The following is a 15,005-nucleotide window of genomic DNA, read 5'->3' on the forward strand; positions in this document are numbered from 1 at the left end:
TAAGTTTTGGTTGAACTTCCCAATTAAACCTAAAGTTTTAGGAAAAAAAAACACTCTTCTGGAAGTCCAGAGGGGTCAGAATTGAAACTAAACAAACATCCAGATGATGCAGAAACTGAGTAAAGGCCTTCTCCACAGCTTGGCACAGGATTTTATTGGAGCCTCAGCATCAGCAGCATCAGTGGCTCCAGGGCTTCCAGCTGGACTTGGCGCCTACCTCTGCCTGCCTACCAGCACCTCGGCTTTGTGGTGTGTGTGGCGGGGGGTTTAGAGGGAGTGGTAGGCAGGCCACAGGATTGCCCCAAGGCAATACGATTATGCACCAGCAAAGAAAACAGAATTTTCTCTCCTCTCTCTCTCTCTGCGTGGGGAACGCTCGCCACCCTCAGCAGTCTTATTTGAGACGTAGAGGACGACTGAATGGCAGCGATGTGAGGTAAAAGTATGCCAAACAAACGAAACAAGAGAACAACAGCGACAACAGAAATTAAAAGCCGGCACCATTTCTCTTATTTCAATGTTTATCGTCGTTCGCGTTAACAGTGTACAGGAATCTACAGCTTTTAAAATCTGCACAGGTTATATTACATCTGCCAAGTTTGTACACAAGAGATTACATTTTTGAGGGTTTTGTCAGAGGCTCTTTCTCGATATTACCGCTGAGGCAGACAAAAAAGAAAAAAATCTGAACAGGTTTCAAGTATTTTCTTTGCAAAATGAGCTGAAATACTAAAAACAAACATGCAACAAAGATTAACTGCAACGTGGACAAATAAAGAAGAGAGTAATACTGCTGACATATGCGCGTCCCGCTGACGTCAGTCTGCAAAGTGTTGTTGACATATGATGACATTAAACAGAAAAAAATTATTGCTTTTCAAACCATGGCCACCACCAGTTTTGCTTTTCTCTGCCGTTTTCTCAGTTTGAACCCAACCAAACGTGACGTCTCCGTACCATGAAAGACGGAAAGTGGCCCGGTCAGCACTGGATGTAATAACTGTTAATGACACAAGTCAGAATAATTAAACCTGAGGTGAAATTCAGGAGTTTAAAAAGAAACACCAGCTGCTACGAGCTCTTGTTGTAATTTGTGACCTATAATAAAAGCCAGAATTATTCAAACTAAAAGCAAAACAAACAAAAAGATCCTTCACGTCAGGGAATGAGGCACCATTTACAAAATATACATCTCCTCCACAGCGTTTGTGTGAGTCCTTCGAATGTGAGAGTGTGCTCCAACATGATCGCTGCTTTAAGGACACTGCTGGCTAAGCTGTCATGACAATACTGCGTAAAAATGGCCGAGGAATTCAGGGAGACACGCGGAAATATTTACCAAGCAGGCAGCTTCATCATGCAGAGCTGTGGTGTTACTGACAGATCACAACCCAGGTTGATGTGAAGGGGGAGGCTGAGAGCAGAGGTAGCATCGTCAATGAAGGACCACTAACAGAGGAGCTCACCTTCAGAGGTTACCTGCATACGGTTACGTTGGATAGATTTAAATTTTCTAAAGAAATCAAACACATTAAAAGGGTGTAACAAGCGGCATCTAAATACTTTAAAAAATCATCCAAAAGTTTCATTATTTCAGTAATTCAATTTAAAAAGTGAAATACATTGTATAGTATCTGGATTCATCACACCTCATTTTGATGACTATGGCTTACAGGTAATTAAAACAAAAAAATTGAGTTTGTCTGACAATTTTTACAGCACATAGGACCAATAAAGCATTCATTTCGATGCAGAAATCAAATGCTACAACCAAAACCAGCCGAATGCCCTCAGTCAAGTGAAATAAAATTTGTCTCGAGCCGCAAATATGAAATAGAAGACGTTGCAGGGAAAACCACAGTCTGGAGAGGACTGTAAAGTAAACCCATTCCTTAGATTTTAATATCTACAAGGTCTGGACTGAAGAGGAGTCAGAACTTTACACAGATGTATCCAGGACTTGAGCTACGACTGACTGTTTTGAAGTCATGTGCTGATGTTGGTCCCCTGAGTTTCATGAAGTCCAAACTCAGCACAGACATCTACCAGAAATGTTACAGCAGTTCATGCTTCCACTTCTAAGTTTTGTATCGTTAATTTAATTTTAAAACAGAACTTTCATGCTGTAATTCACACAAGAATGAGCCAAACTGAGAGAATGACATTTCCGTTCTAAAACCTTTTTTTTTAAATTAATCTAATGTAATATTACAATATTTCACAGAACTGAATTTTGGGTTTTTGTTAGCTGTAAGCCAGAGTCACCAAAACTAACAGAAATAAACGTTTGAAATACAGCCAGGTGAAAGGAAGCTTCACTTTTTAAACTGAATTACTTCATTAAATAAACTCACAGATGACATTTGTGAGACAAGCCCTGCACCATTCAGCCAAAACACTCATAAGTTGTGATTTAAAAATCACAATTCAGTCCAACGCATGGCTATGACTGAATCACAATTCAGGCGCTACTCGCTGCTCATTTAGCCGCCGGCTGAAGGAGCAGCGGTTTCTGCTGGTGTCTACCTTTTTCTGCGAACTGACAGCCTTTGCTCAGAGCTCTCAAATCATTTAATTATGAATAAATAATTACAACCAACTCAAAAACCACACAAAATATTTGCAGACGTAGGCAACGGGCGAGATTGGCACGTGGCTTGCTGAAAAGAACAAACAAAACGTGACTGAAAATGTGACAAATTTAAAGGCTAAAGACTCTAATGAGGAAATATTGGAATAGATGGAAGGAAATGAAGAGCTGAACTCATGCACAGAAAGAGATGAAACTGAACCTCCCATTTATCTACTAGTTCAACATAGCATTACTCATTTCCAGGAAGCTATTTGGTTCTGCTGGATATAGAGTCCTTTGGCTATGTCCTATAGATATCTGCAGTTAGTTTATAGTTGTGAACAAACAGCTTTGTTGTGGGATTTGTAGCCTAATATTTGCACATGTTAAAGTTATTGCATGTTCCAACTGGCAGTCCAGCACATGTGCTGTTGAGAGGGGAACCTAAAACTAGTGATGCAGGGTGAAAACCGACACTACGCTGAGTGAGACGCGGGAAGATGTCACCAGTAGAATGAGCGTGTCAGGAAGTTGGCGGCCGTGCTGAGCCAGCCCAGGCCGTCTGTGACCGACCCAACCCGGGTGACGGCCTTGTCCTGCTCCTGCGATGGACTCTCGTCTTCAGGTAGGTAGTCTGGGATGTCTGTGTTCTCTTCCACCAGCACCGAGGCGTCCTCCTGGAATGGTACCATCAGCTGCAGCAAAGACATAGAGTGAAACGCACCGAACATGAAGAGTGTTTTGTTTACAATAATCGATGCGATTTATCTAAAAATAATATCAGCTAAAGAAAACAGTTAATAACTTAATAGGGTCACAATGAAGCCAAGAATCCTCAACTGTATTTACAAGACATGACTGAGATTTGACTGACCCCTGCTGGCCACATGATGCATAGTTACAAATGTTTTCTCTGTGTTTAAACTGCAAGAACCAGCAACAAATCAGTTTATCAAAACGTTATGTTATCACTTATATTTTTAATATCATTGTGGACAATATTAATACCATAAAGGACTAATTGTAATACAGTTTGTTGCTTATTATACTGGATGGATAGAGTTTAACTGCGATAGATAATGAAGTAATCAACTAATCAGGTGAAAAGTTCAAATGAGAATTTAATTTTCATTCTGACGATCGATATTTTTTGAAGTACAATTTTGTTTACAAAAACATCAATTGATTTTATTTATGGTTTCGGTTACGTGTAATTTTTATTTAAATTATTTAAATTATATTTATTGCTTTTGGCTGTTGTGTTTTAGTTTGAGTATTTAAAATATCTTCCAGTTCTGCTGTTAAATTAAAGTTGATTAGTCTTAGGGATGGAAAACTTGCATTGTTATGCCATTATCTTTATATTTCTTTAAAATGTTCTCAAATCAATTTCACTGGTTAACTCAATAATTTCTGGGATAATTTATCACCCAGAAACATTTGTTAAATGCCCACCAGTGACACTAAGTCACAAAGTGGCGTGGAAGCCCATAAGTGGCAATATTTCCCAGTCATAAAGCCATCTCATGATTTTCATGAAGCAAAAATGTCCACAGATACACACCACATCTAACACACTGACCTATCATCTGACTTCCTCTGTGGGGGGGTAACTTTTTGTAAAGCAGTTTGAGTAAACAGTGCAACTTCCCAGCTGTCCTTACCTCTCCGCCATCCTCTGTCTTCACCACCTGCTGAGCCTTCATCACTTTGGTAGAGTTAATTGCTGTTCCCAATGCCTGAGAGAAGACATTCAACGTCATAAAATTAATCTATCCAATGATATTACACAGAGAATCGGTTCCCGCTGCCCCCCATAAATCGAGGGTAAACGTGAGTGGTTATCTATTTCAAAGGGAATACCTCGGCTTTAAGGTCGGAACGGATACGGACAACGCATCGCTTCACGGCCATCTGGAAGGTGAAACTGATGACTCCTCGTATCTTTAGCAAAGCCTCCTCACACAGGCTCCTTCGAGTCTGACGAGACAAAGGACACAGATAAAGAGATCCCAAAGGCATGTAAAACTATCATTTTGTTTGCATGAGCTATTAAATATGGAAACAGCTTTCAAATGCTGCACAAACATTGAGCACAGAGTTTTGAGCCTCTGCAGCGTTGTGCGTTAGTGCAGCCCACCGGAGGCCGTCTGTCTGCAGTAATGTAATCAGGCTCGATGCAGGCTTCCTGCTGAGCAACATTCAAGTTCAATCTCAGCATCCTGCTGTTCAATGGCTGACATTTACAACCTGTGCCCTTAACCTTCTTATAAGCCGCGCAGACGCACCTAAGATGATGTGTTCATATCTGTGATTATGACAGCAGCAAACATGTTGATCTAAAAGGGATATTTGCACATCAACCGACACCGGGTGTGTGTGTCAATGTGACAGGGGCAGGGTACAGTCCTGACGCGCCGTGTGAACACTTACAGAGTCATCCAGTCCGTCGATGTGCAAAACTACAGTTTTGGCCCTCTTGTTGTTGGAGCCGAGGAAGAAGTGGGCTTTACGGCGGCAGGACGCAGCAGCTGCCTCGGCCTGCTCAGCCTCTTCTTTACCAGCCGACTGCAGAATCTCATATATCTCGGACGCCAGCAGTTTGGTCTCCCCGGGCGACGTGCTCCTTCAAGGTCAGAGAGAACCAAAGAAAAACAATTTGGAAAAGTAGTCATGTGAAAATGTAGCAAAGTGATCGGTGTCAATCAAATGAATGGAGGTGTGGATCGATAAATATAAGAGTCAGGCTAAGAGTGATTTTTTTTACAAAATGAAGTCATAATGATAAAGAAGCCCTAGATTTTCTTTTAACAAATCCAGATTGCAGCATTTAACCAGGCATCAAAAATTTTGAATTTTGCTGAAGTTGTTCTTGATACATCCCATTAAATCTTGACTAAATAAAAGGACTGTCGCCACAGACCCTTAAATAAAGCTGTTGTTATGTCTTTCACTTCAACAGGCTACACTTCCATTTAACAACAAACGACTGGCCATCATTTGTATTTGTATTGTTTTATTATTTTTTGGCTTGTTTATAATTTAAATTTAAAATAATTACATTCATCTTCACATCAGTTAAGAGTGAGAATCATGTATGTTGACTGTGTGCGCAATCAGCATTTTGTATTACTGCCACTCTCCAGTAATTCAGCTTTAATAACACTCAGCCTGAAATGACAAGTGAAAACCAACATTGTGTCCAGAAATACTACAGAAACTGCCCAAGCAAAACGAAAAAAAAAATCTAAGGTTTATAAAACGAAGTGCATCATAAGCATGCATTTCTGACATGCTGCAGACAGAGACTTACTTCTGCATGACATTCTGCAAGCTCAGCATCATGCCCAACTCGCCCTTCAGCTTCTCTCTGTTGGCCCGACATTCTGCCAGGTACCGCACAGCCTGCAAGGGAGAGGGGCAGCTTTTATCTGTCTGCGGTTAAACGTCAGAGAAGTGTTTTAAACGAGGCACTCATGGTCAGCTGCACATACATTACCAAAACTCTGATTTCATAATTAATAAGTTCTTACATCAAACCACCAAAATGCGTAGCAGCACTAACATGTGGTGCTGCACAAAAGTGTTTCAGTGAATTAAAATAGGAGGATGAGAGAAAGGCTGGGCTGTATTTGCATCACAAAAAACGAAATAAGCTTACAGCTGCAAATAAAATCTGCTTCTATGCAGTAAATGTGGGAAAGAACAAAAAAACCCACAAATTTAAACCACTCATTCACCAACTGAATGAATACACTTTATTAATACGAAAGAGATATTTGCATATTTCAGAAAACACAAGAAAACATAGTTAGGACAGATTTTGTGTAACACTGTTTATGTCGCTATTTTTTTCATATAAATCTCAACAATCTCCGTCTTACGGCATAAAGGTAGAAAAAAACTTTAAAGGTTTCAGGTAATGCTTACCAACAGTGCAGAGTAGACAACCTGTGGGTTAGGATGGTCGAAAAAAAGGATGAGTCCCGGCAGGCAACCCTGGTCCTCAACTATGGCTCTTCGATTCAGAGGGTCCGCAGCGAGATCTCTCAGCTGGTTTACCACAGTCAGTGCATCCACCTCTGCACTCATGGTGCCTCCGGCTTTAATGGTACGTGCATCAAACCAACCTGTTCTCTTTGCTGAAAAAAGAACAATGGGATAAAATTTGAAATCCGACTTTCTGAAATTAAGGTGAACGGAAAATATAATTTTTCTTGTGCCAATTATTATGCTACGAATTGTCAAAGCTGAAGTCTTAAAAACAGTCAGATGACTTTAGCAAAATTTAAAATCCCTATTACTTGCAAAAAAAAGTAATATTAGAAACCCCATAGTAGACTTTATCTTTTTTTCTAACAAATTTGATAATTTTACACAAAATTCAGCTCAGGTGTATCAATTTTCCACTGATTATTCAGATATTTCTACAACTTAGTTGGATTAAAACGGTGGTAACTTGAACATGACTTGGAATGCAACAAAATTGTCTTTATTAAGTTTGTTGCACACAGTAGACAGTGATTATTAGAGCACAAACCAAACACTGAATTTAAAGGAAATCATAAAACAGATCAAGAATTATAACTAAGGGTAACAAAAGCATGCGGTTTCCATTATTTGTAAAAAGTTTGGAGCCATTTCTACCTGGATAAGGAGTAAGAGAACTGAAACCAAATACACAAATACGCCAAAGAAGAATTTAGATTGTGAAATGAAATACATAAAAAATATATTGCATAAAAATAAACCTGTATGCAATTTATGTTATCAAATATACATGAACATCAAGCTAAAACAGGTCATAATTCATGCTTTATTCTACATGACATGCTATAATAATTCGCTAATAGTTATATATGTTGTATTATACTTTCGTATTAAATTGAATTAGAGTTAACCACCACCTAAAAAATGTTAATAAATATACTTAGCTTGTTGTTTAAAACCTACAGATAGAATATATGTGAGCCCTAATCTTTGTGATATTACACCAGCTGACAGAACATAGATTGATTTTATTGATACACTAAAAAAAACCGCAGCTGTCATATGCAACAAAATATATTTTTGTATGTGGTTAGAAGAATATTTCAAAAACAAATCCGTTCGCGACAGCACATTAAGGCTTACGTATTAAAGGGTTTGTAACGGTGAACGTGAAGGCTCGTTTTTTGTGTCCCCAGGCTCACCTTAAATCACGCCCTGTTGTACACAGCCGATTCAGCGGCGGCTAGGCTAAGCTAACTATCCGTACTCCTAAGCTAACTTTATGTCAGTTGGTCATGAAAGTCCCAAGCCAAATCCGGATCGACTCAGCCACTATGAATACAAAACTGAGACCTGAACCAATAACTATGTTACGAAACTACTTAAAATAAATAGTAGCAAAAACAATTTCACCACCCCTTGGCCTGTGTCCCCTTTCTTCCCCTGCGCTTCTTTAGCTAGCAGCTGTGCACAGTGTTTGGGTTTGGAAGCACACCGACAGGGTGCAGTTGTTTTGTCATCAAGGACATTCCAGTGCCACCGACGTGATGTCAGTCATTTTAAGTGCCATTTTTCCACCGGGATGTGCGGGAATATAAAACAAACGTTGAAAGCTTCCCTGAAATCTGATTGGACGGGGAAACATGATCGACTACAGTGTTGACGTACATGCCGTGCGATACGTCATAGCGTTAGCCATGTTGTGTGTGGCAGTTTTACTTTTGGAAAAAGTTTTGCTAACGGAATATGTATCTGAGCCAAAGCCAGAAAGTGACCGGTTAATAACCAAATGACGAAAACACAAGCAGTGCTTTTCATTTCAATCACTTTCACTGATCATACTTCTTCTTTCTACTTCCCACTTACTATTTCTTACCTCCAAATGTTAAACAGGTGAGCCCCACAAACTACACAGTCACAAACCTTAAGCTAAATAGAATCCAATGCCACACAAAGTATAGAAGTGATTTAGTTGTCTGTCCATCTCACGGTAAAGTAGGAGGATGCGCTAGCACTGATTGGTGAAGTGGTTAGTCACTCAACACAAACAACCAATCCGTGCTCTGTAAATCCAATAATCCGATTGGTTAAAAACACAATCCTAAAGTTCTTCCCACATTATTTATCCCTTGTGCTCGGCGTCGTGTTGGGAAGGTGCCGAAACTAGAGATAGCGGCTTTCAGTAAGTTTAACTTTTATGCAGCTGATTTTTGGCTACATATATAGCGGTAAAAGTCAAATGGTCAATAACACTCCCACATTTAGCTTAATTAAGACTTTAAGCTTAAATCTTGAGAACCGTAAAGTTTGGATTCGCTAAGCACCGCTGCTATCGTTAGCATTAGTTAGCATTGTGACCCGCTAATCGAAGGTCTAACTAAAGAATAATGTCGATAAAAGACTGGCCACTTTGAACCGGGGTGTTTTTGTTGATTTTAAAGTGGCCAACTATCGAAACAAGCGTCAGTGTAAGGTAACTTTCACCATGTAGTTTTGCCCTACGTGTTTATTTCCACGGATACAGTTAAGGATAGACAAGGTTACAACGTGGAGATAGAGAAACGAACACAAGCTGTGCTATCAGAAGCATGTTTGCTCTCCTTTCTTTGTTAGACCCATTTTGTCCTTTCACGATTTTACGACTTGTACCAATTCTTGGAATGATTCACTAAGAAATGCTTTTTTTGGATCAAAATGTACTTTAATGATAGCATTGGGTGACAAAAACAACATTATAGCAAGGGTTGGCATGTAGTATATTGCATAAAGCATTTTTAGTTTGTTTATTCTGTTTTTTTTTCTCTTCCAGCTCCTCTTTTCAGGCTCTTTCTGTGGATCATGTTGATCTGGAGACATGTTCCCTATGTGTTTTTGAATCTGATCAAAAGAAATGAGTAAAGAACATGCAAAGATTGAAATGGATCTGGTGGGTAACTGCTTTATTGTTCTTTATTTATGTATTTTTTTTTTAGTGTCGTGAAATTGCAATGGTGAGATTCGTAACATCTCTGCAGCACAGGACAAAGATTTGGAAGCCTGACTAAATTCATATTGTTATCAATATACTTTGTTCAAAAAACACTTGGGGACGGAGAGGTCTCATGTATTCTGCTACTAGAATACATGAGACATTTGACAATGGAACTAGAAGACATTTTAAACATCCAAAACAAATAAACAAAACAGAAAGAAGTGGTCTAGTTCATTGTTTGTTTCAATGAACATGTAAAGTGTTGTTTTGATGTCAGGTTGGTGGGAATAGTTGTCTTGTGTCCCCTAAGAGAACAGAAGTCCCTGTAACAGACATGTTGATGCATGCTTGTATTTTATTTTCCCCTTGTAGGCGTTTGGTTCAGGAAAGCCTTATGGTTCTTCCAGAAGTTTGGTAAGGAGAATCGCGTCCAGTCTTCCCATTAAGCCATGCCCCCGGGTTCATTTTCAGGTAAGGTGCAACTTCCTTTTTATTTTTATCCAAATCTAACATTTCTTTCAAGTCGCTAATGGCTTCTTCAGCTATGTTTATCACCCTTTTTCCATCCATTTCTCCAAACTAATGTCAAGTCCGTGTACAAACAAAGCTCACACCCTCATCAGTGTTTATTTTTTCTTTCTTTTTCCTTCTTTGGCTGTTGTCACTTATGAACTATCAACAGAGAGCGTCACTTATAATCACACGTAGGATTTTACCAATGAGAATGCTGACTGTTTCGGTACAAGACTGGAGATTTGATTGACATTTGATTTCCTTTCATTTCTGCTTTTTCGCTTTTCAAAACTGTGCCCTTTCTTCTTTTTCTCTTCTTTCTGCAGCTGCCCTCCCTTTCTCTGAGGAATGCAGTCTGTCTGCTTTAGGTCAGTCTTGCTCAGCAACCGTCAACAACCTTAAGCTTATTGAAGACTCACTGAGTCACTGATGCATGTAGTCAGGCTGTAGACCTCCTTCTTCACTTTCTCTATTTAACCATATGTATGAGACTGAATAGCACACAAATGGACTAGGTTTTCTAATTCATTGACTTTTATGTGGAATCTGTTGCACAGGGGCTTTTTTTAGGGACACCAAAACAATGGAAGCTGAAAATAAATGCGTGCAACATGCCAAACTGTAACAATTTTACTTATTTATAGAAAAGAAAGCAAAAAGTGTTTCACGGTGTATTTACTACTTTGTAGGTTTGTCACTACAAATATCTAACAAATGCATTAAAGGTTGTGGTTCTTGTGAGATAAAATATGGAAAAGTTCACATGTTCTGAATACTTTTGATATTTGTTTTTAATATTTGTGATTTGATCCCAGAAGCATGCTTTTAAAAAAGTTCAAGTTTCTCCTCTTGCTCATCACTTCTAATATTATATTTAATAAAATGTTTGAAGTATTTGTGATTTTATTCTTGGGAGTGTGTGATTTTAATTCTTGCAGTTCAGGCTGTATCTGCTAAGCGGTGTGACGTGTTTGCCCATGTCTGGTTGCTCTGATCATTTTAATAATATGAGGCAGGGCTATATAAATGTGGTGCACTGTGGAGCACATCACACAATTTTGATGTGACAGGTTATTAAATTAGTGACCTGCTTCATGAAAAGAGGCTGTTTATATTGGAGTTGTGAGGCGACAAGATGTATCCTTTATCTAGTAACTGAAAAGGTATGTCTTATAAGCACTTTTTGAATTTAGAGTCTTTGTTTCTGTTTGCTCTACTCAGTAAAAGAGCATCAGCAACACAGCATTATCTTAAGGGCTATTGAACTTCAAATATGCAGAGGTACAGCTTGCCTCACATTTTGCCATTCCAGTGTAACTTAATGACACTGGATTTAACCACAGGGTGGTTAAATCTGACATAACCAGAAAATACCTGTTATCATGAGTGAAGAAATAAACAAATGTATTGATTACACAGTGAAATAGTGATGTTTTTTCTTTAGCATTTGGTTTGTTGCCTTTGTGCAATGTTGGAGTTGCATTGATTTCCAAATACTTCATTTTGTTTTCATATTTACTTGAAAGCCATCCATGATTGTATGGACGGTCACTGCTGAAGTGTTAAACGGTTTTCCTCATCCCTGCAGCTTTATCCATACAGTGAGGAGGCTGGAGTTCTCATCAGAGCCAAGAGGCAGACCAACCTGGTCGCCTCCCTCGCTGACGTCGCCTGGATCGAAGGGGGTGAAGAGGATGATGAAGGCTACTTTGGCAAATCCAGGTGAAAGCACCGAACAAAAAGTCTTCCTATGTTTGCATATTTCCAGAGACATGTAGGGACAAAGACGCTGTTTATTTTAGAAAACGCAGAGCCCACCATCCTTGAAGTGGAACATGGTAGTGGCAGTGTCATGCTGTGCAGGGACAGGGAAGCTTATTTTTTGTGAAGACGGGTGGAGGGCAATCCTGCAAGAAGACTTCAAGGTTGAAAAAGATTTGCAGGTGCTGTTGCAGGGAAAGTGTTGTGGAAAAACCAGTTAGAATTTTTCCTCCACTTCCCAGTGTGCACTGCTTCATGTTAGTCCATCTCACACAAGTCTAATAAAGTCCATCCTAATTTGTGACAAAATGTGAAGTTTGTGAAGCTCTGTATTTAAGCGGTGGAACTTCCTGACCAATAGTCTGGTTGAAGCAGGCCAGAAATCCTACCGGGCTTCATGTTTCGGGCCCAGCAGCCTCGTCCTCAGAGCAAACGGGTCGCCCGCCGGCGCTCCCTGCCCAGTCTGCACGAGGACACACCTGACCCACGTGGACCAACTGCTGCAAACGACGAGGCGATCCAGAAGATCAGTGCGCTGGAGACTGAACTTGCCAAACTCAGAGCGCAGATAGCTCAGATTGTCTTGGCTCAGGAAAAGACAGCGCAGTCGGGTAACATATTTATTTCTGGCCAATTTGATCATTTGTTTTCAACTCTAATTCACTGTTCTTTCCACTAGATGGCAGCAGATCACTACATCACTTAAAGCTTTTATTCTATTCTTCCCATTTCACGCCAGCTGTTGTTGGGGCTCCTCCACCTTTTGGTAGCATCCCTCCTCCGCCACCACCACCTCCTCCTCCTCCTGCACCAACACTACTGCGAACATTTTCAGCCATCGAGCTGATAAAAGAAAGACGGGGGAAGAAGAAAGATGAGCAGGCCGCTGAGGATTCAAAGCCAGCAGAAATCCCCAGCATGCTGGACATCCTGAAGGACATAGACAAAGTTAAGCTGCGGTCGGTCAAAAGGTTCGTCTCACACTTTCAGGCTCAGTTTTGATGCACAGAGTGGTTTATTCATTGATTCAAAATGTATAATTTTTATAACTTTTTATAGTCGCTTAGAGAAAGTTGAAGACAAATCGAAGTCCAGCGAGCCGGCTGACCCTGCAGGTCTCATCGCTGAAGCTCTCAAACGCAAGTTCGCCCATCGGTTTCGAAAAGACAGCGGACAAGAAGGAAGCGACAGAGAAGATGTGAAGGTCCCCTACCCAGAAGCCAAACCTCAAAGTGAAACTCCTCTGGTAAGGCGGATAAATTTATCCATCAGATTAACAACGAGACGATCCGGAAGGGAATTAGCACCACTGGGAATAAAAAAAAAAATACTTAAAATTGTTACTTTAATCTCAGAATTCTGACTTTCATTCACAGAATTGGCTTTTTCTCCTGCCCACATTATTTTTCTATATAATTCTGACATTAAACTCAGAATTTTAACTCTGTTAACATCAAAAATCCAAATAACCAAACACACTTACGTGGATGTCAATTGTGTTAGCATGTAAGAATAAGAATAATTGCAGTAGGATTTGTGAACCTGCACTTTAACCACACTAAAATTTATGATGGATTTGAATTTTAACATTACATTTGTCAGATTTTTTCCCCTTTTTTTCTGAGGGGGAAAAAAAGGCCAAATTTTTCTATCTTTTTTTCAGTGGCCCTAATCCTCTTGTGTAAGAAGGTGAACATTTTGAAGCTTTGTAGATGAGCTGATTCCTGATCTGTCTTGTCTCATCAGTTTGGGCAGCACATGCTGAAACCAACTGGAAAGAAAAAGCTGCTTTGACCAGAGGAACCTGAACTGCTCATCCAAAGAATCTGTAGCTTCTCTCTGCTGACCTGGCTGGACCAAGTTTTAATCATCTCAGTCCAAAGTTGTGGATTTTTTTTTGTTGTTGTTGCACTTTTATAACTTATATCAGCTTTATATTTTAAGCCATGGTTTCCATGTGAACACAAACACTAGACAATTATTATTATTAACCTTATTTTGTAATTATTTGTTTTAACTTGTTGCACATGGAAGAGGAGTGAAGCTCATTTAACATGGATGGGGGGGGGGAAATGCACTTTCAGACATTTGGTGCAGTATTGTTGAAGAACATGTGTAAATTGTTGTTTAATTTGATTGGGAGGAGGTTATTTATGTTGCAGTCCAGGTAGATGCTGTAGTTTGTTTTTAACAGTGAATGATGCGACGCATTCGTCCGTTATTCATTTCCAGGTACTCGACCAAATGTGGATTGACATCTGAAAGAATTTTATCTTCTGACGGGTTCACCAGTTCCAGTAAAATGTGTTTTTAGTTTATAGCATTTGTTTTATCTCCTGAAAGCCAAAGACATTCCAATGATGTCCTGCAGGATTCTGCATCTTGTTCCTGTTTTATTAAACTGCGAGGAAAGTTGATATCTCTTTAAAATTGCTGCTGTAGTTGCATGAGCAGTGTTCAGTTTCAAGAAAATAATCTTATGTTATGATTCTTGTGGTCTAAACTGAAGTTTTGAGCCGTTGTAAGTCTCTCCTTATCATTTCACTTCATAGCTGCTTATTTAAAAGGGAAGTCAGACAAGTTGTCAGTAATGTTTTTGTTTTCGCAGAAGAGTTCTCTAAGAAACTGTAAATCATTTTAATAAAAGTTGGTCTCTCTTGACGTTTTGGTGTTGATTCAACATTCCTTGCAAATGTTTGACCTAGAAATGATTTCCATCGAACGGTTTCTAATAAGACTAATGAATAATTAATAATTTCACATATGGGGCCTTGAAAAAGCTACTACCCATTTTATACATTTTCCTGTTTACATCAATTTGTATTTTACTAGGATTTTAAAGCTGCAATTTAAATTTGTAGAAGCGGCATAAAAGTGATCAGAGAAATTTCTAAAAATGGAGAAAACCGGCCCATTGGATTCCCTCACTGCGTCCAATCCAAGAATATTTCTGCAACAATTTGTACAAATGCACCTGGAAGTGACATGGTTGCATGGCAAAATAAGTACTTATTTTACAACTATTAAATTGAAAATAAGTGAAAAGCTGTGCCAATAAAAATAGAGAAATGTAATGATGGGTAAATGAGGCATTGTGAAGCGCTTCGATCCATAGCAAATTTTCATTCAAAAACAAGTTTTTCCAAAATAGTCTGTTACACTTTTTTGACTACTTCTGCTGTAGAAAAAAATTAAGTA

General features: G+C 39.3%; 2 protein-coding genes across 4 annotated transcripts; one reads left to right on the plus strand and one right to left on the minus strand.

Annotated features, from left to right (window-relative positions):
- Positions 1-501: 501 nt before the first annotated feature.
- armc1 (armadillo repeat containing 1) lies at positions 502-8,525 on the minus strand. 3 transcript variants are annotated; one of them, XM_055037857.1, is made up of 7 exons: positions 8,439-8,525; positions 6,503-6,714; positions 5,886-5,977; positions 5,006-5,198; positions 4,436-4,552; positions 4,237-4,311; positions 502-3,267 (listed from the first exon to the last, which is right to left on the minus strand). In XM_055037857.1, exons 2-7 carry the CDS (start codon positions 6,662-6,664, stop codon positions 3,076-3,078), a joined length of 831 nt encoding a protein of 276 aa, XP_054893832.1. In that variant the 5' UTR covers positions 6,665-6,714; positions 8,439-8,525; the 3' UTR covers positions 502-3,075. The 3 variants fall into 3 exon arrangements, with proteins under 3 accessions (XP_054893832.1, XP_054893831.1, XP_054893830.1); XM_055037856.1 differs by lacking the exon at positions 8,439-8,525 and adding an exon at positions 7,979-8,061; XM_055037855.1 differs by lacking the exon at positions 8,439-8,525 and adding an exon at positions 7,765-8,050.
- Positions 8,526-8,679: 154 nt separating this feature from the next.
- mtfr1 (mitochondrial fission regulator 1) lies at positions 8,680-14,468 on the plus strand. The gene is made up of 8 exons (XM_055037956.1): positions 8,680-8,744; positions 9,372-9,488; positions 9,906-10,004; positions 11,635-11,768; positions 12,183-12,418; positions 12,547-12,778; positions 12,867-13,053; positions 13,554-14,468. The coding sequence occupies exons 2-8, from the start codon at positions 9,453-9,455 to the stop codon at positions 13,599-13,601; spliced, it is 972 nt and encodes a 323-aa protein (XP_054893931.1). The 5' UTR covers positions 8,680-8,744; positions 9,372-9,452; the 3' UTR covers positions 13,602-14,468.
- Positions 14,469-15,005: the final 537 nt, after the last annotated feature.

The sequence above is a fragment of the Poeciliopsis prolifica genome, unplaced genomic scaffold (genome assembly GCF_027474105.1).
Source record: "Poeciliopsis prolifica strain line A6 unplaced genomic scaffold, Auburn_PproV2 SCAFFOLD012, whole genome shotgun sequence".
Taxonomy (NCBI): domain Eukaryota; kingdom Metazoa; phylum Chordata; class Actinopteri; order Cyprinodontiformes; family Poeciliidae; genus Poeciliopsis; species Poeciliopsis prolifica.

What these genes read in the sequence shown, in the direction of transcription:
- armc1 (XM_055037857.1), bottom strand. Translation starts at nt 6,664, where the DNA reads ATGAGTGCAGAGGTGGATGCACTGACTGTGGTAAACCAGCTGAGAGAT. An exon ending in TTGTCTACTCTGCACTGTTG is followed by an intron (nt 5,978 to 6,502) that starts GTAAGCATTACC and finishes TCTCCCTTGCAG; the next exon opens with GCTGTGCGGTACCTGGCAGA. An exon ending in TTGCAGAATGTCATGCAGAA is followed by an intron (nt 5,199 to 5,885) that starts GTAAGTCTCTGT and finishes CTGACCTTGAAG; the next exon opens with GAGCACGTCGCCCGGGGAGA.
- mtfr1 (XM_055037956.1), top strand. Translation starts at nt 9,453, where the DNA reads ATGAGTAAAGAACATGCAAAGATTGAAATGGATCTG. An exon ending in CAAAGATTGAAATGGATCTG is followed by an intron (nt 9,489 to 9,905) that starts GTGGGTAACTGC and finishes TTCCCCTTGTAG; the next exon opens with GCGTTTGGTTCAGGAAAGCC. An exon ending in GCCCCCGGGTTCATTTTCAG is followed by an intron (nt 10,005 to 11,634) that starts GTAAGGTGCAAC and finishes TCATCCCTGCAG; the next exon opens with CTTTATCCATACAGTGAGGA.